Here is a 26,003-nt window from a genome sequence, read left to right on the forward strand (position 1 = left end):
AGGGTACAAGTGCAAACAATCACAGAGTGCAATGTGAGAGACACAAGTGAATGATAGAATGCTGATGTTTATAATGTAAGTGGATTGGGTCAAAGAGCACAACAATTGTCTATTTTTGCTATGCCATAGTTTACAAAATACTTAATATAAATAAAATAAGCTATTATTTTTGCACAAAAAACACATTATTAACATTAAAATTACATAATTAAACATTTTTCACCCTTGCAAGTATAACTTACAGTTAAACAATAAAAATGTTTTACTATAGCATTGTTTACGTTCATATTCTGTTAACATTACATTAATCCCCAGGGAATGAAGGAAATGCTAATGCGTTGTACGTGATATATATATATATATATATATATATATATATATATATATATATATATATATATATATATGAGACGTGATGATATACGTGCATTGTCCAGTAGATGGCAGTAAACTGTCAACACGAGAACTGTTTGTTTTGGCAGGGAATGTCAATGTGGAAATGATAGACTAATATGTTGATTAAAAAAGAATAATAAACTCTTACTGTTATAAGATTTGTAATTTTTGTGGCAGGTTTCCAATACAGAACAAGTATATAGAAATATTTAAATTATGTTTTGCTAAAAGATGGTTTGTTGCAGCAAGGGTGTTGTGAAACTCAGTTTACAGCAATGTCCCATGATCCCACCATCAATATATGTTTTTTTAAACGACATCTAGAATGCGAAAAGTTAATCTCACAAAATAGATGTGCCACCTTATTTTCATACATTCATCTCACATTTACAAACTATTCAATACTGTATACTGAATAAATACTTGCATAAAAGCTGTTAACTGGTGACCTAACATATGTTTTAAAATATATTATATTTTAAAATACAACACATACATGTCTTGTATCTAATATTTAAAAAAATGCTTTTTAAGTAGAAAGAATTACTTCATAATTTAAGGACAGCACATTTATATTATATTTAACAAAGCAATGTACACATTTGCTGTAAAATACTGTTGAAAGTGTGTTTTTTTTACTAAAGAAAATGCCCGAAAAGCTAGCCTATTAGCCTGTTTATGGACAAAAGACCATTGCCACTATTCCTTCCATAAACCATCCCATTTCTTTACTTTTTATTCTTGTTGTCTGTTTGAGTGTTTATTGTTGCATTTAATGGAGGCCTATTTTAAACTTTGATTCATCTTGTGACCTTCCACACTTGTGTTATTCTCAATACATTTTACAGTGCCTGACAGATTAAGATTAAAACTCAGGTATATTTACAATATGTAAACATATAGAAACTGTAATATATTATATGCGTTGCCAGCACTCTATTTTTACGGTAAATCTCGTGCAATGGTTGGCAGTTGTCACCACCACACTGTAAAAAATTATTTTCATGATTTGTTAACTTTTTATCTTTTGTCAAATCAAATTAGATAATTAATGTGGTTCAGATAACATAATATTTTGAGTTTCTATTTATTAAACCAATTTCCTTTATTGTAGTAACATTTATTCAATGTAGTAACATTTTATTTTAATGAACTCAAAATGTTAAGGCAACCAGGTAGGCCTAACTTACATAAATCAACAACGTATGTAAATTAACTTACATAAATTAACAATTGAGCAAATTAAGCTAAATTTAAAGCTAAAACTAAAATAGGCCAACTGAACAAACTATTTTTTCCACAAACCCCCTGAAGACCTCCATAAAGGATCCAAAAGTGGTGTTTTGCAGTTATGGATTTTGGGTCCCCCAAAGAATCTTTCACTTAACCGTTCTTTACAAGAACCCTTTTTTCTTAGTGTAAAGAACTAAGAACAATCTAGACCCCTTTTGTGCATTGAAAATGTTCCATGGATGTAACTTGTTATGGAACCATAAAGAACCTTTATTTTTAAGGGTGTATATGCGGATTTGATGATCACCTGAGGATTGTGTCCATCTATCTGGGTCTGTTATGTAGGCAGGACAGGACAGGTCTGATATCGCGGGAATTTAAGAGGACAGCGCCATCGTCTTCACGAGCCTCGTTTTTAAACCGGATGTAAGTGTAGCAGCGGCATCTACTTACCGCGCTCGCTATTGCTAGGCGACGGGCTTTTTACGTGACCCGATTCAAGCTCCATCCAGGGTCGCCTCGTCATTGTAGCAGCTCCCTCTCCACTCACTCACTCACATCCTCCTCGACAGCCCTCTTCTCCCTCTCCTCTGCATCCCTCCACACATATCCCAGGTATAGCCAGGCGACCCACAAAATGTCTTACGCGGGGAAGCCGTTGGTGATATTATTCGGGGTCTTGATGCTACAGTCGGGCTCCGCTGATAACGGTAAGGACTTTCATGTGTACCGTTTAAAGAACCGTTTCACCGCAGATTTTGACGGGAAACGGTTGCGGCACGTGCAGGTGCAATTTGCCTCGCGCACGGGATAAACTGGAGTCTCACCAATCCTCAGCATTGCTTTTGGGAATAGCCTACTCAAAACTTAATAGCCGCTCAGGTTGAGAAAGGTGACATTTGTGTGTATTAAATATTTAAGAAAATGCGTCCTTGTGCGTTTAAATGGCAAAGCGCACTGCATTTCCGCTACCGCATTAAAATAGCAGTTTATCTCTCACATTCTTAAAAGCGGCTCGCCATTCTACTTCATGCTAACAAATAGGTTACATTTTAATATTTGGTGACTTGTCCCACAGGGAGCGTCTATTTGTGACTGTGATTATGACTCTCTAAGAAAAGATTCCCTTTCCAGATTTGGATGTGCTTAGATGGGTCATCGGTTGCTTGTCACAAACCCAAGCGCGGACCGATCAGAATGCAGGACTGTGTTTCGCACTTGTGCTTGATTTGCATGCGGCCAATCTAATGACTCAGGAATTCTTCTCATGTTCCCGTTTGTTCTTCCAACGCAAACCAATCCTTTTGCACGCTAACTCGCTCGTCAAATATAACGGTGGAGGCAGGTACCCCCTCTTTAAGCACCGGTCCTCTGCAGCGCCATAAATAGCAGCAGTCCATTCTGCTGCATGTTTCTATTTATAGAGCCGATGCAGTAGCGGTATGCATGGCGTTAATGCCCGTCCTCCCCGTGCGCGCGGACCCGTTAAAGTCTTAACGGAGAAGCACCGCGGTGCATTGTGACGTCATGGACGCGCTCAGTTAATGAGCGGTAACACATGAGCCCATCCGATCTCCTTTCATCTCCTGGCCATGCATTCGCCTACTGGCGTTTAAATAATGCCTACGCCTTTAACATATAAATGTCATGAATTAATACCTATAATAGACACCCTGTAGGAAAAATGTGTTAATTAAGCTAATTTGATGCTTAGGTTATCTGAATCAAGGTGAGCCATTGATTGGACTCGGCGATTCTCAACTGGTTTTGCTTAAGTTGGATATTCATTTGCAACTCATCACATTGTATATACATACAGCATTTTTTTCTTTTGTCAAATCAACTTAGATCATTTATGTGGTTCAGATAACATCATATTTCGAGTTTCTGTTGATTAAACCAACCTCCTTCATTGAATGAACTCAATTGTTTAATTTCAACGAACTCAAAATTCTAAGGCAACAATGTTACTTACTTTTTTAAGTTAAATCAACAATATATATTTTTACAGCGTATAGGCCCAACAATATTCAAGTAAACATTTTTAGTTTTTAGTCTGGATCATATTTTCTTTCGTTTTTTTCATGGTGTCGCACAACTTTTCTAGTGTGCCAAAATCCAGGCTATATGTCAACAACTAAGAATTTTTAGAGGTAGATAAGCCAATTTATCACGATTATATAGTTGCGATTTAGAATTTGCAATTAGCATTGTTGCTGTCGGCGAGCTTCTCAGAACAGATCTGGGGCCCATTTTTGGTTGTAGCTCATTGCCTGTTTGTGAGGAGCCATAAGCTCATATGAAGATCAAACCTGACACTTTTCCTTTCATCTCACTCGCACGCTTTTTATCTCTCGGTACAAATGTGAGTGCGCACACACAGACACATTTGATCAAATGGATCATTTTGGCATAGATGTTTTTGCATTACAGGCATAAGAGCACAACGGCGTTTGATGCCTTCAGGCTAACAAGGTTTTTGCTTCTATTTTTAGTGCACTTGTTATTTGAACGCAATACAAGCCCTGTCCATTTGCTCCTCAAGCTTAGACGCACTTACATTTAAAAAGTCTGTAACTTCATTCCTTTAAAGGACTTGGTTTAGATGTAAAAATCATATCCAGTCCTGCTTTATTTCTCATTATATGATTGTTTTATATCACAATCACTATCAACAGAACCAACAGTACCGCTGGGTGTAAAATTATGATTAACAATGCAACAATCAAAAAAGCCTCTCTGCATACATAACCTCAAAGGGAAACTTTCTATTACCTTTTTAAAAATTCTATTGATATGTTATTCCTAGGCTAGCGCAAATGACTGAATTTTTTTTCTTTGCTGTTTAAGCAGAATGAAAGCAGAAAGCATTGTTGATTGATCACTGTCTCACCAAACACTTACTACATATGACTGTTAACACTTTGCAAGGCTTTATATCTTGGAATGCGATCAGTTTAGACAGCATGTTAATGAGGGATGCTGGGCTAAAATGCCTATACCTGCTCATCTACTGTTGTACGCTTCTATGGAAACCGCCTGTCCATCAGCACACCCACACATGAATAGTGAGATTGCACAGAGATAGCAAACGGCACCGTTCACAGCTGTGCACTTTGCCTTTTTCTGTGGAAGGAAGTCTGATTTATCTGCATTGAATAAATGCTGTTCTTTTGAATTTTTCATTCATCAAAGAATCCTGAAAAAAGTGGATCATGGTTTCCACAAAAATATGAAGCAGCACACCTTTTTCAACATTAATAATAATAAGAAATGTTTCTTGAGCAGCAAATCAGCGTATTAGAATGATTTCTGAAGGATCATGTGACACTGACGACACTGAAAATTCAGCTTTGCATCACATAAATTGCATTTTAAAATATATTCAAATAGAAAACTGATATTTTAAATTTTAATTCTATTTCACAATATTACCGTACTGTTTTACTGTATTTTTGATCAAATAAATGCAGCCTTGGTGAGCAGAAGAGACTTCTTTCAAAAAGATTCAAAGTCTTACTGACCCCAAACTTTTAAACGCTATACTGTGTGTGTATATATTTGAGTTTTTTAGACAAAATAATATATCATTATTTATGCCATTTATTTATTTGTCAGCCATACAATGAAAATGACTGCCTTTTCAGCATCGACCAGACATTAAAGCAATAGTTCACCCAAAATTAAAATTATCCCATTATTTTGCTCGCCCTCAAACCATCCTGTGTATATTTCTTCTTTCAGCCAAACACAACACTTCCAAGCTTTGTAATGGCATTGAATAGTATCTGAGTTTTTGAAGCTCCAAAAAGCGCATCCATTCATCCATCCATCATAAAAGCAATCCATACGGCTCTTAAGGGGTAAATGAAGGCCTTCTGAAGTGAAGAGATGGGTTTTTGTAAGAAAAATGTCCATATTTTTAACTTTATAAACTATAATCACTGGCTTCTGGCTTCACTTATGTGGTTTTTGTGCTTTTTAGTGCTTCAAAATCTCAGACACTAGTCAATGGCATTACAAAGCTGGGAAGAGCTAGGATATTATATTTAATATAACTTGTGACTGTAATATAACACATGATTGTGTTTGGCTGGAGAATAAAAAAGTCATAAACACCTAGGATGGCTTGAGGGTGATTCAATTATGGGATCATTTTAATTTTTGGGTGAAGTACTCCTTTAAAACAAGTACATCGACATGGAAAAAGTATAAAATAAAGATCAGGCCCCTGACCCAGTTTAATTTCCTCTAAAGATAAATAACAAGTAAATAACACTTGCAGTGCAGGATCTTTCACTTTGACTTTTTTTTGTGCATTTTCTCATGGATCAATTGTTAAATTATTAATTTCTCATTGCACTTTTGGTTTGTAATTTGAGTTTAATCTTTTATGTTTTCTTTTTTTTCCACCCACTACCTTTCACTGTCCTTTCCCTCCCATCTCTTTATTTGTCACATTTTCCCCGTCTCTGTGCCGCCCCTCAGCGGGGTTTGTAAAGTCCCCCCTCTCTGAGACTAAGCTGACGGGCGACACCTTTGAGCTGTACTGTGATGTTGTGGGGAAGCCCACACCTGAGATCCAGTGGTGGTACGCCGAGGTGAACAGGGCCGACAACTTCTTCCAGTTGTGGGATGGCGCGCGCAGGCAACGCGTGTCCATCAACACCGCGTACGGCGTCAATGGTGTAAGCGTGTTAGCTGTCACTCGCGTCACCATCGAGGATTCTGGGATTTATGAGTGCAGAGCCAGTAACGACCCGCGGCGTAACGATTTGCGCCAGAATCCGTCCACTACCTGGATTCGAGCCCAGTCAACAGTTACGGTGTTGCAGAGTGAGTTAACTGTCCCCGCTAGTGGTGTGGCCGAAATAAACCATCCGCCCCCTTGATTTGACCTACATTTAGCGTAGTGCCATGGTTAACATTTGCTGTAGTAGATCTTCCCTTTTCCTCCTCCTTACTCATCCGGACTACAAAGCGGTTATAGCAACATCTTATTAGATCAAGTAGCTTGTAGCTGCTACATACAGGCAGTGACCTATTTTTGTAGTCAAATGTCCTTGTCCTCCTTATTGAGATATTTCAAGGTTGCTTTCTTTGTGTTGATTATGACAATCAGTTTCTGTTCCAAGGAATCCATGGAATCTGGTAAGGTACAGTATTTAACCGATATGTGTTTTTTCAATGACTGATGGCAATACGTCCTATACTATAGGCCTGGATCATATATGATATACTGTGGAGTCCAAAAGTCTGAGACCACTATACTTCTTTATCCACCTTATTGCTAATATATATAGGATATATATATAGGATATATATATATGCATTATATACTTACAGGTGCTGGTCATATAATTAGAATATCATGAAAAAGTTGATTTAATTCAGTAATTCCATTCAAAAAGTGAAACTTGTATATTATATTCATTCATTACACAGACTGATATATATCAAATGTTTATTTCTTTTAATTTTGATGATTAGAACTGACAACTAATGAAAAACCCAAATTCAGTATCTCAGAAAATTTGAATGTTAGGCTTACTTAAGACCAATACAAAAAAAATATTTTTAGAAATGCTGGCCAACTGAAAAGTATGAACATGAAAAGTATGAGCATGTACAGCACTCAATACTTAGTTGCTTCTCCTTTTGCCTGAATTGCAATGCGGCATGGCGTGGAGTCGACCAGTCTGTGGCACTGCTCAGGTGTTATGAGTCCAGGTTGCTCCGATAGTGGCCTTCAGCTCTTCTGCATTGTTGGGTCTGGTGTATCACATCTTCCTCTTCACAATACCTCATAGATTTTCTATAGGGTTAAGGTCAGACGAGTTTGCTGGCCAATTAAGAACAGGGATACCATGGTCCTTAAAACAGGCACTGGTAGCTTTGGCACTGTGTGCAGGTGCCAAGTCCTGTTGGAAAATGAAATCTGCATCTCCATAAAGTTGGTCAGCAGCAGAAGCATGAAGTCCTCTAAAACTTCCTGGTAGACGGCTGCGTTGACCTTGGACCTCAGAAAACACAGTGGACCAACACCAGCAGATGACATGGCACCCCAAACCATCACTGACTGTGGAAACTTCACACTGGACTTCAAGCAACGTGGATTCTGTGCCTCTCCTCTCTTCCTCCAGACTCTGGGATCTTGTACATTTGCTCTCATCAGAAAAGAGGACTTTGGTCCACTGTGCTTTATTAAATCCAGTCAACGCAGCCGTCTACCAGCACTTCATGCTTCCTTCATTTTCCAGCAGGATTTGCACCTGCCCACACTGCCAAAAGAACCAAAACCTGGTTCAATGACCATGGTATTACTATGATTACTGTGTGATTTCATGTAATATTCTAATTTTCTGGGATTTTGATTTTGTGGGTTTCTTAAGCTGTAAGCCATAATCATCAAAATTATAACAAAAAAAGGCTTGAAATATCTCACTTTGCATGTAATGAGTCTATATAATATATTAGTTTCACCTGTTAAGTTGAATTCTTGAAATAAATAAACTTTTTGATGATATTCTAATTATATGACCAGCACCTGTATATATATTGAATGTGTCTGGCTTCTGGTGTCATTCACTTCCAGATATCTTTAGCTGTACAAAACAGCTTGTTGTATGTTGTTTAAATTACAAACTGGTATTTCTTACCATATTATTTGAATGTATTGTCTTAATCATAAATTATGGAAGATTGTTTCTGCCACGGAATAAAAAAAATGAAAAGGTAATTATTACAAAATTTTATCTCACTTAATTTTTTTTCTTAATTGCGAGTTTACATCTTGCAATTCTGAATTTATAACTCACAATTGCCAGTTTATATCACGCAATTGTGAGAGAAAAAACGTAAATTTACACGACAACTGTGGTTTTGGGGCCAGAAAACACAAACATTTGAAAATTAGTGCAAGTTTTTGAAACCGATACTATTATCATCTCTCTGCAAACTACAAAAATTTGTGAAAACGGTGACATCATGCACGTGTTTATTACATGTTCGGTCTATAGGTGTGTAGTGTTTCTTCACATAGTGCCATCGCCACCTACTGGCCTGGCATGAACAATACAGTGTTTTTAGCAGTTTCACAGATCTGTGTGAACTGGATCGTTTTGACAATGTTGTTGTTGTGTAAATGTATGTGACACAGCTGTGGTCTCGACTTTTGGACCCCACAAGATAAAGTGTTTGAAATAAAGGAAAATGACTATGTATGATTAAAAATCGTATCATAATGTCCATAACTGATTATTATATAACCTCTTATAATATGAGATTATTTTTTATAATTTATTTTTTATTGTCTGAAACAGTGAGCTTTGAATATCATATGATATTCTATATGAGTCTGATTCACATGTGAGACTGTATTAATCCATTTACACAAAGTAGCATAAAATAGAGCTGCTTGGAAAAGCTCAGTGATTCCTTTGCTTGTTGCTATACTGTACATACTGCTTCATCCCGCATATTTATTTTCCACACACACACACACACACACACACACACACACACACACACACACACACACACACACACACACACACACACACACACACACACACACACACACACACACACACACATATATATAGATCCCCGTCGCCTTCAATCAATGTGATGTAGTATTTATTTGGCCTTGACCGACGCATCTGTATTTTCAGAACCATCAATCAATTCATCGGATCACATGATTCTACCCGTGGGTTACCACATCCCACCAATCACGCTTCAGTGCAACCTTACAGTTTCCCAAAACACCCACCAAGATAGCTTCTGGATGAAAAACGGGGAGGAGATCTTAGAGACAAGGAGCGATAGCAAGAACACAGAGTACAGGTAGGTGCTGTTATTGGACATTTGTGAGCACTGAGTCTGAAACATTTTGATATAAAATAATAATTCATTCAATTATATATATATATATATATATATAAACAGGTTTTATATATTCTAAATATATATATATATATATATATATATATATATATATATATATATATATAATCCCTTATTCAAAATATTAACAAAAACCTAATGTAATTATATATTTTTAAGTGTGTGTGTATATGTATGTATATATATATATATATAATTTTTACCAAGTAGTTTTATATGGATGCTAACTATTTGAATGCCTAATAAAATATTTTTTTGAGTTTGAGTTAAATTAAATGGTGCTACATTTTTAATTATATATATATAATAAATAATATAATAATACTTTTAATTTTACTTTTATTAATGCAATATTATTGTATTTTGTAATAAAAAAAAATTCACGAGACCATTTTGCCACATCAAGCACGTGATATTTTACACAATGTATAGCATACATTAATCAACAGATTAATTCATTATCAAAATTTGTTAGTTGCAGCCCTGCTAGTAATACTACTTATTAATGTATATTTTGTATTGACAATTTGTAACTTAGCTACAAGTTATTTATGTGTGCCTCTGAAGATTTCAGAATTTTAAAAGAGGTGATTTTGAAACCTTTTTTATTTAAAAAAATATTATTTAATAGATTATGTCATCAATGCAGTACATTTAGTGCAGAAACATTGACTTTAATATCATTCCATGCCACTATCAGATCAAAATATAGCAGTATAGGCTTCTAGGTGTTAAAAACGTAGTCGTTTGCATTAGCCGAGTTGGCCTTTGTTTTGTAAATGCATTATCTCAGTGACTCTCAAGCCTGGGCTCACTGTCTGTTGATGCTGCACTCCCCTGCAATGGTCTAAATCCTGAGCAAGGCCTTTCTCTCTACCAACACGTGTTGCTAATCTCTCTGCCTGACTCCTAATCTAATCAGACTAACCAGCACACTAGCACAGCTAACAGTTAATCTGCATTTGTGTTTTCTCTACAATGTGGGTGTGTTATTTATTCTGATTGCTTATTTATTACTCCGAAGTACTGAATACCATTCTGTTTGAATGGCACTAAAACAGTACCTTTTATAAGTGAAAAGTGTTTTATCTTTTACACAGAATTAATAAACCAAGGCCAGATGATGCGGGCGAGTATATGTGCGTGTACACATTTGAATCGGCCCCCCAAGCTAATGCAACCATTGAGGTAAAAGGTAAGATGCCCTCAAGATACCCCACATTTCTCAAAATGACAACAAAAAATATAGAAATTGTATGGTCAGTGGTTTCTTTCTAGCATCACAGCGAGTTTGATTTTCAGATGGTTTGTCAACATTTTAAACGTGTCTTTCCATCTCCTCCACACAACACATGCTGAGTCACACTAACAAAGGCCATGACAGCATGATTGTGAGCTCGGTTAGTTGAGTGGGAAAGACATGCAGGTTTTTGTTCACTAGGCAGGTGAATGTGAATACATTGTTTGCAATCTTAATAATTAGTATTATTCGATTATATAATTAGCAATATCTGAATAGTATTAATAACAATTATAATAATAAAAATAAGTAATTCATTTAATATTTGGTTAATAATAACAACAAGAGCATATTTAGTGGTAGTAGTATTTTTTAATAATAATAAAATGAAAAATACCAAATAGAAGCATTTTAGTATTATACAGCAGTGTTATTTTAGTGTCACTGAGATAATATAGTTTTTATTTATATTTTCAATCAGTTTTTATTTTTGTGTTTTGTTTTTATTTGAGTTAAAGTGTTAGTAATTTTGTTGTGCATTTTAATAGGTTCTGTCCTTTAATGTCTAGATAGTTTTTATACATTTTTTGTTATTTTAGTACAAGTTAAAATAAGAAATTTTGCCTTGGCAACTATCTGAGATAAAATAAGTGTTTTATATTTACTTGTATTACTGTTAATGCTTATTTTATTTCATTTTTTAAAAATGGTTTTAGTTTTATTATTATGAGAAGTCACAGGTGAGGTGAATATCGTTGATCATCTCTTAACAAGGCCACATATTCAGGTCTGGGTAGATTAGATGTAACAAACAATCAGTTTTCATAATCAACGTTTTGGATGCAGGAGAAATGAGCAGGAATAAAGATCTGAGCGACTTTGACAAGCGCCAAATTGTTATGGCAAGTCGACTGGTTCAGAGTATCTCTGAAACGGCAAGGCTTGTGGGTTTCTCCCGGTCAGCAGTGCTGAGAATTGACCAACCGTGTCCGAGGAGGGACAAACCACAAACCGACGACAGGGTGTTGGACGCCAAAGGCTCATCGATGCACGAGGGAAACGGAGGATATCGCGTCTGCTCCGAGCCAACAGAAGATCTACTGTGTAAATGTCAATGATGGTTATGAGATGTAAGTGTCACAACACACAGTGCATCACACTCTGCTGCGTAGACACAGACCAATCAGAGTGCCTATGATGACCCCTGTCCACCATCGAAAGCGGCGCCGCGAGCGTCAGAACTGGACCTTGAAGCAGAGGAAGAAGAACGCCTGGTCAGATGAGTCTCGTTTTCTTGTACATCACGGACGGCCGTGTACGTGTGCACCGTTTACCTGGGGAAGTGATGGTACCAGGTTGCACTGTGGGAGGACGACAAGTCGGTGGAAGGACAAGCCTCCAAATTCCCAGATCTGAATCCAATTGAGGATCTGTGGGATGTGCAGAACCAACAGGTTTGATCCGCGGCGGCTCCACATCGCAGCCTACAGGACTTCAAGGATCTGCTGCTAATATCAGAGACCACAGGACACCTTCAGGGGTCTTGTAGAGTCCATTCTTCAGCGGGTCAGCGATGTTTTGGCAGCACGTGGAGGACCAACGGCATATTAGGCAGGTGGTCATAATGTTTTAGCTCATCTGTGTATATTATAAAGGGCCAAAGAGGAAATAATTATATAAAATCTGAATTTATATTTAGGAAAAGCATGACTTGCTGATCCACCAGCTAGACCAGCACTGTACTAGAATAAACCAGCCTGGGCAAACATGAAATTAATTCTAATTTATGCTGAATTTCTAAGCAGGGTTTATAGATACAAATCTGAATATATATATAATCCTATAGTTACATGTCTTATATACAGGTTTATATATTCAGATTTTATACAAATATTTCATGTTTGGCCCAATCATAATATATAGAGCATTTTTGTTTTGTTATTACTGGGTAATTTCTAAGGCCTCAAATCAGCAATGGGTGTCACGCAAAATGCCAGCCAGCCCAGATCTCCTTGTGATCATGTGTTTAATAATGGCCTTTAAAGCTAGCAGGCTGTTTGGTTTGTGTGTTAGAGATCAGCAGCTGGTAAAGTGCCATGCGGTTTAAGCGTGGCCCGGTCACCTCTCTCTGGTTATCCCGCGGTCAGCTCACAGGCACCAGATGGTGGCCTGCATGTCTGAGGGGGTGGGGATTTAAATCTGTCACTTTTTCTCTTTCTGCGTGTCTCTTAACTGAGGTATTTGGTGTCATTTAGACTGAATTAACCTTTAAAAAATCTCCTGTCATGATTAGTCATTTGAATCACAAAATGTGGAGATGATTTACATGTAGATGGTTTGCGTGTTTGTGGGGGTACTTGGCATATTATGAATGATATAGCCTTCTTTTGATGCTAATGCTTCAATACCAAGTATCGTTGGTTTCAGTGATTAATGCTTTGAGATTGTGAATCATCTTATTATGGCCCCATATATTCAGTGTATATATTTTTACATTTGTAAAACACAAGTGTCCTTTGAGATATTATCACATTAGATTTAATACTGTATGTCAGTGACGAGCAAATATCGTTCAAAAGTTTGCGGTCAGTACGTTTTTTGAAATGTTTTTGACATTCTTTTATGCTAACTAAGGCTGAACAGTAATATTTTGAAATATTTTTTAAAATGTAATTTATTATGTAAAAGTAGTAATTGCTTTAAAAAATGTCTTAATGACACCAAGCAATCTTTTAAATGGTAGTATATACAGTATTATCACAATGTTAAACATCTCAAAATTCTATTCTATTATTAATTCAGTTTTATTCAATTTAAATTAAATCTAATTTTAGCAATGCACAGTACATCGGTACCATATCAGTAATCATTAATTTGTCTGATAATATTACATAGATTTGGATATTTAATTGTTCATGCTCACTTGATTTGCTTAGATTTAGACTTCTCGCCATTTAAAGTTCATATTTAAAAACACTAATAATTGAAATTAATATTCATTTTTCATTCTGCAACTGTACATTATAATGTTATTTGTAACATTTAAAATGATTGATTTTTTTGTGTATTATTTTTCATTTATTTAAACAATATAGTATCGAATTTTTGCCGGACAGTTAATGGTTTTGGTCACAACATCATAGCCTCTTGGAATAATATCAGTGCATCCCTATTAGGCTTATTCATTTGTTTTTTGTGCTTTTTAAATAATTCAGTGAGATCTTGAGCCAGCACCTCACGCTTAACTTAACAATTTTTTAGAATTGAAATTGGGAATGAATGTGTCGATAAGTTCACTGTAGCTCGACTGGTAAAAGCGTGGTGCTTGCAACACCAAAGTCACTGGATAAATGTCAGCTTGAATGCATTGTAAATCTCTTTGGGGAAAAAACTGTTAGCAAAATAAATAACACTTTGTTTCGAGGGTTTAGAAATCCTACTAACTGTAAATAACTTTGCAACTACTGTACATTTCACTCTCATTAGAGTATTAGAAGACTATCTGCTTAATATCTGCTAACTCTTTATTGTGATGCTCTTCAACAGACATTCTACTGACTATATGTAACTTTGCAACCTCATGTCTAGGGTTGCACCGATATGAAAATTTTGGTCGATGCTGATAACTCTATATTTGAAAGCCAATAACCGATATATTGGCCGATAAATCTAAACCCAAAGTTTCACCATTAAAAGCCATGTCCCAAGCACACAATTATAATGTTCTCATTAGCATTTTATAGCCTATATATGACATAATTGCACTGCACATGTTGCATTAACTGTGTTTTCTTTTTTGAAGGGATTCCAATCATATTTCAAGCAATTCAAAACCATCATGGCGAACAGTGCGCATTTGAAGTGTCCCAGCTTAAGGAACAAACCATTAATTATCGGCTTTAATATATAGGCCAAATTTTCTTATCAGGCCAATAATGACAACATTAAAAATGAACATATATTGATATGGTGGCCGATATATCATGCATCCCTGCTCATGTAAACTTAAGGCTGATTTATACTTCTGCGTCGGGTGTACGCCGTAGTGTATGTCGTAAGCTACGCACGTAGGCGACGCCGTCGTGAGCATTTATACTTCTGCGTTTATGTCTGCGTTGCTCTGCAGTTATATCGCCGAAACGCTAGTTGGCGGGGGCGGGTTTTAATGTTCCACTGTGTATAGATTCCTCGTGGCTGTTTTGATTTGGCTACTACAAGCAATGGCGACTGAAAGAGAGCGGATCATGTTGGAGCTGGAGCTTATCGAGTTGGAAAAACAGTCAATTTTAGTGAAATTTCTGAATTTACAGAACTTCTGAATTTAAAAATGGCGGGCGGTGCAGAAGAACACGCCGGAAACGCGTAGGAGGAAACGCAGTGCTACCAAAGCCGACCAATCACAGATCTTGCGGTCCGCGTCGTCGCGACGTGTAGTTACATTTTTGAGGAGGTGCGCGTCAGGGTACGGCGAAGGGTATGGCGTATGGTACACGTCTATGCGTATGCTACGCCATACCTACTGCGCGCACCCGACGCAGAAGTATAAATTGGCCTTTATTCTATTTACCCGAACCCTAACGCATAACCCCAACCTAACATCCAGATCCGCTTGTGTGGCCGCATATCAAATTGCTGTGGACTTAAGTTTATGGTTGATTTCCATTTGTTTGGGAAATGAGGGTGTATTTTCTTAACATTTCTTGATCCGCCACTAGCTTTAAGCCAGGGGTGTCCAATCCTGCTCCTGGAGGGCCACTGTCCTGAAGAGTTTAGCTCCAACTTGACTGAACACTCCAGCCTGAAAGTTTCTAGTATGCCTAGTAAGACTTTGATTCGTTGGTCCAGGTGTGTTTAATTGGGGTTGGAGCTGAACTGTGCAGGACAGTGACCCTCCAGGACCAGGATTGGACACCCCTGCCCTGCTTTATGCTATGTTTACCACACAAAATGACATTGCAAATGGCACAAGAATAAACATCCACACAGTGATTGAAGATCACATTGCTTATTAAGGTTTCTGCATTGGAATCTGTTGTGATACTGAAGGACTCACTGTCCTTCTGCTCTCCTCTCATAGCTGCACCGGACATCACGGGGCACAAGCGCAGTGAGAATAAGAATGAGGGTGAGACAGCCGTCCTCTACTGCAAATCTGTGGGTTATCCTTATCCCCTGTGGAGCTGGCGTAAACTCGAAAGCGGAGCTAATATGGTATGGTCATTTTGACACAAGTGTGAATCTAAGATCAGCTGTTTGGTAGATTTAAAAGTATAGTTCATAGCCTGACATATAATCAAATAATCAGACAAATCTATTAAAAAAAAGATGAATCTTTTGGCAAAATCTTGATGTTGAGTATCATATTTGATGCATCAGGCTTTTATGGCTCATATAGTATGATATAGTGAGAATATGGAGCTCATACGTGAAGAGGAACAAACACGTCAATTTTATTCAGGGGCCCAAACTGAGAAAAAATATGTAATTTGGTGCAGATGCTGATATTTTTATGGCCTATAAGTAAGATGAAATTCTGATGTAATGTAAATCAATGAGATACTTACATAAAATGCATATTAATATCAGATGTCACTCTGTATAATAGAGTGTAATAATATGTCCAATAAGATGTCTTAGTAAAATATTGAATTGTTTAGTTTTATGATCAAATCTCTTCTCATTTGTATTTTGGGGGCGAATGCAATATAATGATTGAGACATTTTTACAAATAAAACAAAAGCCTGATGTATCATATTTGATACTCACATTTAAACAAGATTTAAAAAAAGAAAAGAAAAAAAAGACTAACAATATAAAAGCCATTTTCATTTACTTTATAAAAATCAGTAAAGATTTCACAGCAAAATAAAAAAATTTGATCATGTTGATCATTTTGAGGCCTTAGAAATTTGAATATGATACAGATACCTGTATGAAATATCCCTTTAAATGTAGTTTCTGTTACTTTATCTTTAAAGGAACACGGCGACTTTTTGGGACTTTAGCTTAATCACCGTATCCCCCAGAGTTAGATAAGTCCACACATACCCTTTTCATCTCTGTGCGTGCCGTAACTCTGTCTGACGCACCCACCACTAGCCTAGCTTAGCACAAAGACTGGAGGTAAACGGCTCCAGCTAGCATACTGCTCCCAATAAGTGACAAAATAACGCCAACATTTTCCTATTTACATGTTATGATTTGTATAGTCACAGCGTGTAGAAATAACAAGGTCACATGAGACACAGCCATCTTCTAAACGTAGCCTATATATACATACTGGGAACTATATTCTCAGAAGGCGAAGCACTGCTACTTCTGCGAAGTGATTAGCGCAACACTCTGAGCGAACTCTCTGCTCCTTACCACGGGGCTTCTCAGGTGCTGCGAGAAAATCACTCCGCAGAAGTAGCAGTGCTTCGCCTTCTGAGAATATAGTTCCCAGTATGTATATATACGGTTAGAAGATGGCTGTGTCTCATGTGACCTTGTTATTTCTACACGCTGTGACTATACAAATCATAACATGTAAATAGGAAAATGTTGGCGTTATTTTGTCATTATTGTGAGCAGTATGCTAGCTGGAGCCGTTTACCTCCAGTCTTTGTGCTAAGCTAGGCTAGCGGGGGTGCGTCTGACAGAGTTACGGCACGCACGAAGATGAGAAGTGGATAAGCTAAAGTCCCAAAAAGACGGCGTGTTCCTTTAAGCATTTATAATTTAATGAAAAAGTATTTTTTTCAATCAGAAATACTTTTTGAGCGAATAATCAGTAGCTTTCCTTCCCCCGTCTTTTTTTTACCTCTCCTCATCTGTCACCGTTCCTCCCACTCCATCAATCACTCAGGATATCGACAACTCCTCTCGCCGCTTCTTCATCAGCAGCAGGGATGGCTACACCGAGCTGTCCATCATTAACCTCGACCTCACGTCTGACCCCGGAGAGTACGAGTGCAACGCGACCAACAGCATCGGCTCCACCTCCATGACATCAGTCCTGCGGGTCAGGAGCTACCTGGCCCCCCTGTGGCCCCTCCTGGGCGTCCTCGCCGAGATCATCATCCTGGTGCTGATCATCGTCATCTACGAGAAGCGCAAGAAGCCCGATGATATGCCTGACGGTGAGTTTAAAAGGGTGGGTTACTGTCAATATGAACTACTGATGCTAGGCTGATATTTTTTTGTAACATGACTGTCCCAACCAGAGTTTGCCTAATATAGTGCCAATACATAGAGCTACAGTGTGCCCAAAAATTATTTGCACACTTAAGATATGCAGAAATGTGATGAACAAAATATCAAATCAAGATATATTTTTCAAAATTAAGATAAAAATTATTTTAAAAAATTCCATCCACAAAAATAGCTCTGAAAGTTATTTCTGAGAACCGATAGAGCAGAATTTGTTTGCAGATGCCTCTTGGTTTGGTATTTTATATCTAATCCAGTGACATTTTACCATTTTTAAGTGTGATTTAAGTGTTCAAATACTTGTTGAGGCTACAATACAAACAGGAAAAGAATGACGAGTGTGTATGTGTGTGTTTGGTCTGGATGGCATCAGACTGAATTATTAAGAGTCCAGGTCAGGATCAGTTTACAAAGTGTTCCATAAACTTCAGTTAAAGGTCTTGTGACGTGGGAAGAGAAAACTAGGTTAGAACTGTATACGATGTATTGTAAAGGATGCTTATATTTATTGACTAAGAAATATTGTCACATTTCTGTATTAGCCTATATCAAGTAAAAAAAAGATGCCACTGGAGATAAACTTACATTACTGTTCAAAAGTTGTTTTATTATTGAAAGAAATGAATACTTCAATTCAGCAAAGACACATTAAATAGATCACAGTGAAAAAAATCATTGTTACAAATTATTATTATTTTTTCAAATAAATGCTGTTCTTTTGACCTTCATATTTATTAAAGAATCCTGGAAAAAAAGTCACGGTTTCCTCACATAAATGAAGCAGCACAACTGTTCACAGCATTAATAATAATAAGAAATGTTTCTTGAGCAGCAAATCAGCATTTTAGAATGATTTCTGAAGGATCATGTGACACCGAAGACTAGCAGTGATGCTGAAAATTCAGCTTTGCATCACAAGACTAAATTACATTTTAAATTATATTTTAATTTTAGATCAAATAAACGCAGCCTTGTTAAGCATAAAGTACTTTTTTCAAAAACATTGAAACATCGTACCAACCCTAAAATGAACAGTAGCCTAGTATATGTGATGTTTATTTACAAATTATATTAATTTATTAGGAAGATAATCATCCTTTACATCGGATACAGTTCTTATAGTTTTCTCTCACTACGTCACAAGACCTTTAACTCACTTTGTAATCTGATCCTGACCTGGACTCTTAATAATTCAGTCTGATGCCATTCAGACCAAACACACACGTATGCTACTCGTCACTCTTTTCCTGTAGGGCACCGGTGTTAGGTCATCTGGACACTAATCTGATATTCAAGAGAAATATGACTCTGCGGTGTATCGGTAGGTAGTGGGCAGTGAATTATTGATGCGCGTGGAGGTGTAGTCCCACGCCACTTTAGTGCTCACCTACAATGCATTGCGAGGGAAAACAAAACCGTGTCAAGTATTGCTGCAAGCCAGTAAATTCACTTTAGACGGGACTTTATATAAACCGACCAATTTTTACGTTTAAAGCTTGCTTAAAGCAAATTATTTAGCTTTATTGTGGAATTATATTAGTTATTTCGTACATTTATTAAGTATCTGTCGATATTTTCAAACGAACTGGACAGCTAACGTCTTCAGAATCAGATATTTTGAGTCACGTTGAGTGAGATTTCGCCTGTCCAGCATCGCCACCTAGTGGTTTCCATCGGTATTGACTTAATCGCCATGGACTAATAACCCAGAAACAATATATATTTTTATTTTTTTTATAAAAGTTTGTTTAATATTGTAAATTGTTCGTGGATATGGACGGGCATATATGTACAAAATACAATATTTAGGGTGTATAAATTCAGTATTCAGTTTCAGCCTTATTTGGTTTATCTGCATGTTTTGTGCAAGTGTTAGTCATTTGTGAATCACTGCAGCGTTAATTTAGCAATTAAATCACACTTTTTGGAGTTTAATATGAGAGGACGTACCTGTCATTAAGAATTTACAACGTTAACTCATTTCTTTCTCTCTGAATGGCTCAACCTAAAACACTGGTAAGTGACAGACCTGCATGCAGCTTGAGTGAACCTATACCAGCATTGCACATATTCTCTGTTGCCCTATACTTTGGTTTGTATATATGTGTTGTTTGAATTAGGCTGAATCGGGCTTTTATTTTGCCTTCATTATGAGAATGATGTCTGTTGCTGTTTAACCTTCAAATGACCTTCATTTATCTGTACATCCTCTTCACTGGAGTCTCTTCAAATGTATTCATGTTGACATGTGCATGAGATTTTACTTCATTTTCACCTTTCAATTATCATCTTTTAGAAAAGCTATATAACATTAAATGATATAACATCCTATAATTTAATATATAATACATTACATAAATTAAAGAAATATGATGCATGAATGTAACATCAAGTTTGATTAATTTTAGAGCTATTTAAGTGATATGGAAATAGTGGATTATAGGTTTGTTTGCATGGTTGTATTTCTTCTCTGTTCTTGTACTGTGTGACAGTTAAATACTCACACCAGTGCTGAAGGAGTGAAGTTTTGTTCTGTGAAATTATACTAGCAATAACTTAAATATTGAAAGTCAATATAGCATTGAGTTGTTTTTATAGCTACTTAATTCAGTCGGTTTACGGATTTCATTCAATAATGTGAATACTGTGCCAGCTGGAAGCATTGCTGCCTCAACCTAAAACTGTCTTTGTTTTGCTTCCCATTCAGACGACGAACCAGCAGGCCCAATGTAAGTATCAGATTTACATTTAAATAAGAATTGGTATGATGCAACTGTCCTGGATAAGTGATGACAGCATATGTGTAATTTATACAGAATGTGCAGTGTATAAAGAAACATTGAACGAAGGAAATGTGATTATATACTGGTGTAACTTCATTTTGGATTGTCATATGGCACTCACACTGACTCATCTTTATGATCTCACCTTCAAGGAAAACTAATTCCACCAACAACCACAAAGATAAAAACCTACGTCAGAGAAATACAAATTGATTTGATCATTACAAGGTCAGTATTCAGTTACATTGAGCATATTCATATCAGTTGAACTCGAAACAATGTTATAAACTGTGGTTATAGTAGCAAAAAAATGTTTTGCTTCATGTTCATATATATATATATATTGTGATGTATATATGTATATGTGATTAATCGCAACTAACTTAAATGTTTTTGTTTATATAACATCTGTATATACAGTATATTATTAGATTTATTATATTGTGTGTGTGTGTGTGTGTGTGTGTGTGTGTGTGTGTGAACACGTATATATATATATATATATATATATATATATATATATATATATATATATATATATATACATATATATATATATATATATATATACATATATATATTTATATATATATATGCAAACATATTCGGTTGTGTGTACACACACACACACACACACACATTTTATATAAACAAAAACTTTTATGTTAGATGCGATTAATCCCGATTAATTGATTTGACAGCACTAATATATATATATATATATATATATATATATATATATATATATATATATCCACCAAATGCTTTGACTGACCAATCAGAATCAAGTATTCCAAAGAGCCATGTAATGAAAGTCAAGGAACTAGACAGAGGCAGCGATGCTATTTTGTATAAGCGTTTCTTAATCAGTAACTGTCACAGTTATGTTCAGTTTGTCTTAAGCCGGATGCACACTGTGCGGTTTATAATAGTCCTTTACGATCGCTGCTCGTCAGATTGTAAGATCTCCGTTGTAATGTCAGACTGTACGACATTCAAAACGCAACAAAAACAGAAACGCACACAAGAAAACTCGTCCGGAGTTTTACATCATCAATCAATGACACGTTCGGTGATGTGAGCCGCATTACACGCGGGTTTGAAAATCTCTTAACGTAACGTTTATTTTGGTCATGGCTTGTCTTGAAAAACGAGTCGTAGGAGAAGAACATGTCAAACTAACAATCAAAGACTTCAGATTTTAGCCACACATTAACTAATTTGACTCAGACGGCCGAATCGTGGCCAAAATCGCACAGTGTGAACCCGGCTTTACTTATCATGGACTTTTAGTTTGTTTTCATTCACATCATGTGTTCCTTTGTTTGATTTTCCCACCACTCCTTTGTTTCTATGGCTACTGTTATTCGTTCATTCTGTTCAGTGCACGTCATTAATGATCTTGTTTGAGTCACTACTTAGATTCGTCCCTCACAGTCCTTCAGTGTGTGGTGTGTTGCCCTGCCTGTCTGAGTCGTATTTGTATTATCCTCATTAAATCATCACATTGGAACTTTATGCTTCATCTTCGTCTGCCTTCCTGCGACCACGCGTGACAGTAACTCTTCTGAAAAACCCCACATTATTAACCAAATTTTTCCACTTCTGTTTCTTGTTTACAGATAAAGACATTCACATCATGACCATATGAACATTACTCATGAACGGTTCAGCGCATCGGTAAACAAATGAAAGGTGGAGGAGTTCAATGGAAGACTGGAATGAATGAGCACCCGAGGCATGCCTTATGAATATGGTGTGAGGAGGAACGCGTGAACAGAACGGAACCCGATTCTGAACATTTTCCTGCATGATTGTGTTGCGTTTTCTTTCGAATCTCTTTCATTCGAGTCAACTTTTTTTCCTCATGTCAGGCAAAAGTACAAAAATAATAATTGCATGCAAGATATTCTACTGTTTGATACAGGCGTTTTTTTTCTTCCGTTTGTGTATTTATGAACGACTTCTGTTCAGGCAAGCCTTTATCTTATCGCAAATATGCCACCATGATTCTGGTATGACCGTTTTTGTACAGATGATCACGTTACGGTTTGGTGGCATACGATTCTATCAATCAAACGTATCAATTAAGGGCTTTGCAAAGTCTCCCGCAATGTTTAATTTGTACATGTATTATACATTGATGTATGAAATCACTTGAAATATCTATAGATATCTGAATGTTCTTCATACTGATGCACTTATCTCTTCAAAATAATATTCTCGCAAACCAGTGACTTCATTTTATACTTATGTACCTTATCTTCTCTGATTGCTTTTTATGTATGCATAGTATACAGCATGGCTTTTATTCTATGCAATATCTATACATACAGTAGAAACTTTTTAGCTTTTGGTTGTGTATAATTAAGCTTTAATATTATAAGTTAGCAGAGTGCACTTGTTTAGACCATGAAAAACAACCCACAGGATTTAATATGTCACTGCATGAGCTCCTTACGCATATAAAAGGTCTATTAATTCAGAATGTGAAGAGAAATTAATATTATCTCAATTGACCAAGGCATACACAGTCATTTTTAACAATTAAAATATCCAAAGTCAAATGCGTTGTCCTCTTTTATAACATGATGCCTTGTTTATTTTAACACAGGTTTATGTAAATTTGATTATTGATACTAGCAAACAAGGACATTTGAAGAAAAGGTTATATAGAATCTAAAAGGGTTCTGTCAGGCTCTTCATAGATATAGATATAGATTCATTTATAGATTCCCATCATGGGATCATTTTTGTTTTACTTCACTTTTCATTTTAAATAAAAGTTTTGAAAATTAGGAAGCTCGTAAACATATTTTATCACTAGACATTTTTTAAATAACCTGTTTAGCATTAAAGTATTATGCAATCATAAGACATTTTTCCTTATATAGAACGTCTTTGGCATAAGGTTTCTTTACATTTGAGCCAAGAACCCCAGGGTTCTATGCTAAAAAAAGATGTAAATAAAACAAAGATTTACGAGAAAATACTAGTTTCAAAATTTCAAAATACGACTTCAAAATTTCAAGTTTAATTAAAATTGTTGCTTCCCCTTTTTTGTAATCGTATATGAAATTAACTAGCAATATCTGAGTAAAAAAAAAAATGTTCAGTGCGTATTTTTACAGTTAATGGTTCAGTGAAGTGTATATAGATTTTTTAGAGTGCAAGCTAAAAAATATATTAAGTATATAGGCCTACACTTACTAAATATTACTGCATTGTTTAGATACTATATGCTTCAGTAACATGTGTGGGTGTTTATGTATTTCAAGTTTTTGTATTTTTGTATTTATTTTATTCATTTTTGAATCATCCTAGCATAGGCTTGGCACTTTTACGCCTGCAGTCCTAAAACAAATATGTCTGTGCACCAGAGGGGGGCATTGCCGACCAAGGCTGAAACTTCAGACCCTCCAAACGCTTGAATTTTTGTTTCCACTCAACAACAATGATCTGTGCAACTGTATTTGGAGACACCATTTACATAACATTTATCATACTCATATTATTAGCTTTTCAGTTCAAACCACATATCTGTGTATGGTGTGAATAAGCATTTTATTTGCATATGTGTTTTATTTAGCACATTACTACACTAAAAAAAAATTAGAACTTAGATAATGAATGTGGTTCAGATAACCTATTTTGTGTTTCCATTGATTAAACCAATCTCCTACATGAACTAAAACTATATATATATATTTAGGAACTCAAAATATTAAGGCTACCAGGTAACTTACTTTTTTTTAAGTTAAACCAATATTTTTTACAGTGTATAAAATACAACACTAAAATGTGAGAGGCACTTTTTAAAATCTCATTATAGCTAATACATGTGACCTGTACATTATCTATACGGGGAAATTAGCTGACTGAGTTGTATTCACACACACACACACACACACAAGTCACATCCAAACAGAGTAATCTCCCAGCCGTTTCTCCACCGCCATAGGGATGGATGATTCCTGGAAAGGCCGTGTTTGTCACAATGCATTTTCTGCAGAAAGCTGTCTTTGCCCAGGCGCTTACAGATTATAGTGCCATTATTCTCTCAGTATCTAGTTTCATCATATCACTTGGTGCCCTGACTTCACCATCTGACATGTTATGTTGTATCTGGACTGCACATTAAAAACAAGGACATTGGCTGAAGCACAGCTGTTTTGAAACGAGGGCTTTCTGCTGTCGTTTTTAAACATGAAACATGCCATAGCGGATAATATTTAACATAATCAATGGCTTGAATATGTCAGATCAGATCATTGTATTACTCATAAGAATAATTATATGTATTGACTCGTAGATGTTGTGGCTGTGATGGCCTTATTATGCTCCTCTTTGTTTTTTATTACACTGATGTGTCAGGCTATACATCTAAACAAGACCCATCAAAGAATATCATATAGCTTTGTCCTCTTTATTAGTATAAACAGCAACTATTCAGGCAGCTTTACTTTAATTACCAGCTACACCAAACCTGAAAGCTGTCAGCTAGCAAAAAAAAAAAAAAATGTTTTGCCTCATTTTCATATAGGCCTATATTACTGCTGTCAAAACGAGTAATCGCGATTAATCGCGATTAATCGCATACCATAGATGCGATTACAACAAGTTTTTGTTTATAGAATAAATGTGTGTCACATATTATATAAACAAAAGCTTTTATGTTCGATGCGATTAATCGATTTGACAGCAATTGCTTGCCTATATGACCTAACCTGATGAGGGCAATACAGTCTCATCACATCTTCTTCTTAAAACTCTACCAAACGAAGTAGCCTACCTGAATATGAATAATAAATAAGCAGTGATTCAGTGACCTTTAGAGGAATTTCTGTTAGTAATTTTTCAGGCGCAATCGTTTCAGGTGGAAATTGCTTGGATGGTTGTGGTTTGCTATTGGTTGATCTTATGTGAATGACAGATTGTCCCGCCCTCGTGCCAGTAAACACGTCATCAGAGAAGAGATGTTGCAAGAGGGAGAGGAAGTTGTTACGATTAATGATAACAAAGGCATGTCAATTAAAAAAATAATTACGTGCATAGGCTACAGGGATACATTTTTATTTTTATAATAAATAGGCTACTGCAATATTCAATTAAAAACTATTTTAATTTGATGGTGATCTGAAGACATTTTTAAATTAACACTAAAGTTAATTTTATCATATTGTTGTGTTGTGTGAATAATCTACATACAATAAAGTGATGTGTTATGTCCCTTTACGTCCGATACTGAGAC

The 26,003-nt window shown here is 36.1% G+C and overlaps 2 protein-coding genes across 3 annotated transcripts in view; both read left to right on the forward strand.

The window, feature by feature from the left end:
- The window catches only part of etfbkmt (electron transfer flavoprotein subunit beta lysine methyltransferase), a 325,550-nt gene that overhangs the window by 164,460 nt on the left and 135,087 nt on the right, over positions 1-26,003 (forward strand). The gene's annotated exons all lie outside the window — the stretch shown is intronic.
- nptna (neuroplastin a) lies at positions 1,993-23,738 on the forward strand. Of its 2 annotated transcripts, XM_079603961.1 has the most exons (9): positions 1,993-2,339; positions 6,118-6,465; positions 9,303-9,477; positions 10,638-10,732; positions 15,855-15,988; positions 17,626-17,899; positions 20,677-20,698; positions 20,905-20,980; positions 22,375-23,738. In XM_079603961.1, exons 1-8 carry the CDS (start codon positions 2,267-2,269, stop codon positions 20,963-20,965), a joined length of 1,182 nt encoding a protein of 393 aa, XP_079460087.1. In that variant the 5' UTR covers positions 1,993-2,266; the 3' UTR covers positions 20,966-20,980; positions 22,375-23,738. The 2 variants fall into 2 exon arrangements, with proteins under 2 accessions (XP_079460087.1, XP_079460088.1); XM_079603962.1 differs by lacking the exon at positions 6,118-6,465 and having other exon boundaries at positions 1,996-2,339; positions 22,375-23,316.

Source organism: Phoxinus phoxinus (genome assembly GCF_949152265.1).
Source record: "Phoxinus phoxinus genome assembly, chromosome: 25".
NCBI classification, from domain to species: Eukaryota; Metazoa; Chordata; class Actinopteri; order Cypriniformes; family Leuciscidae; genus Phoxinus; species Phoxinus phoxinus.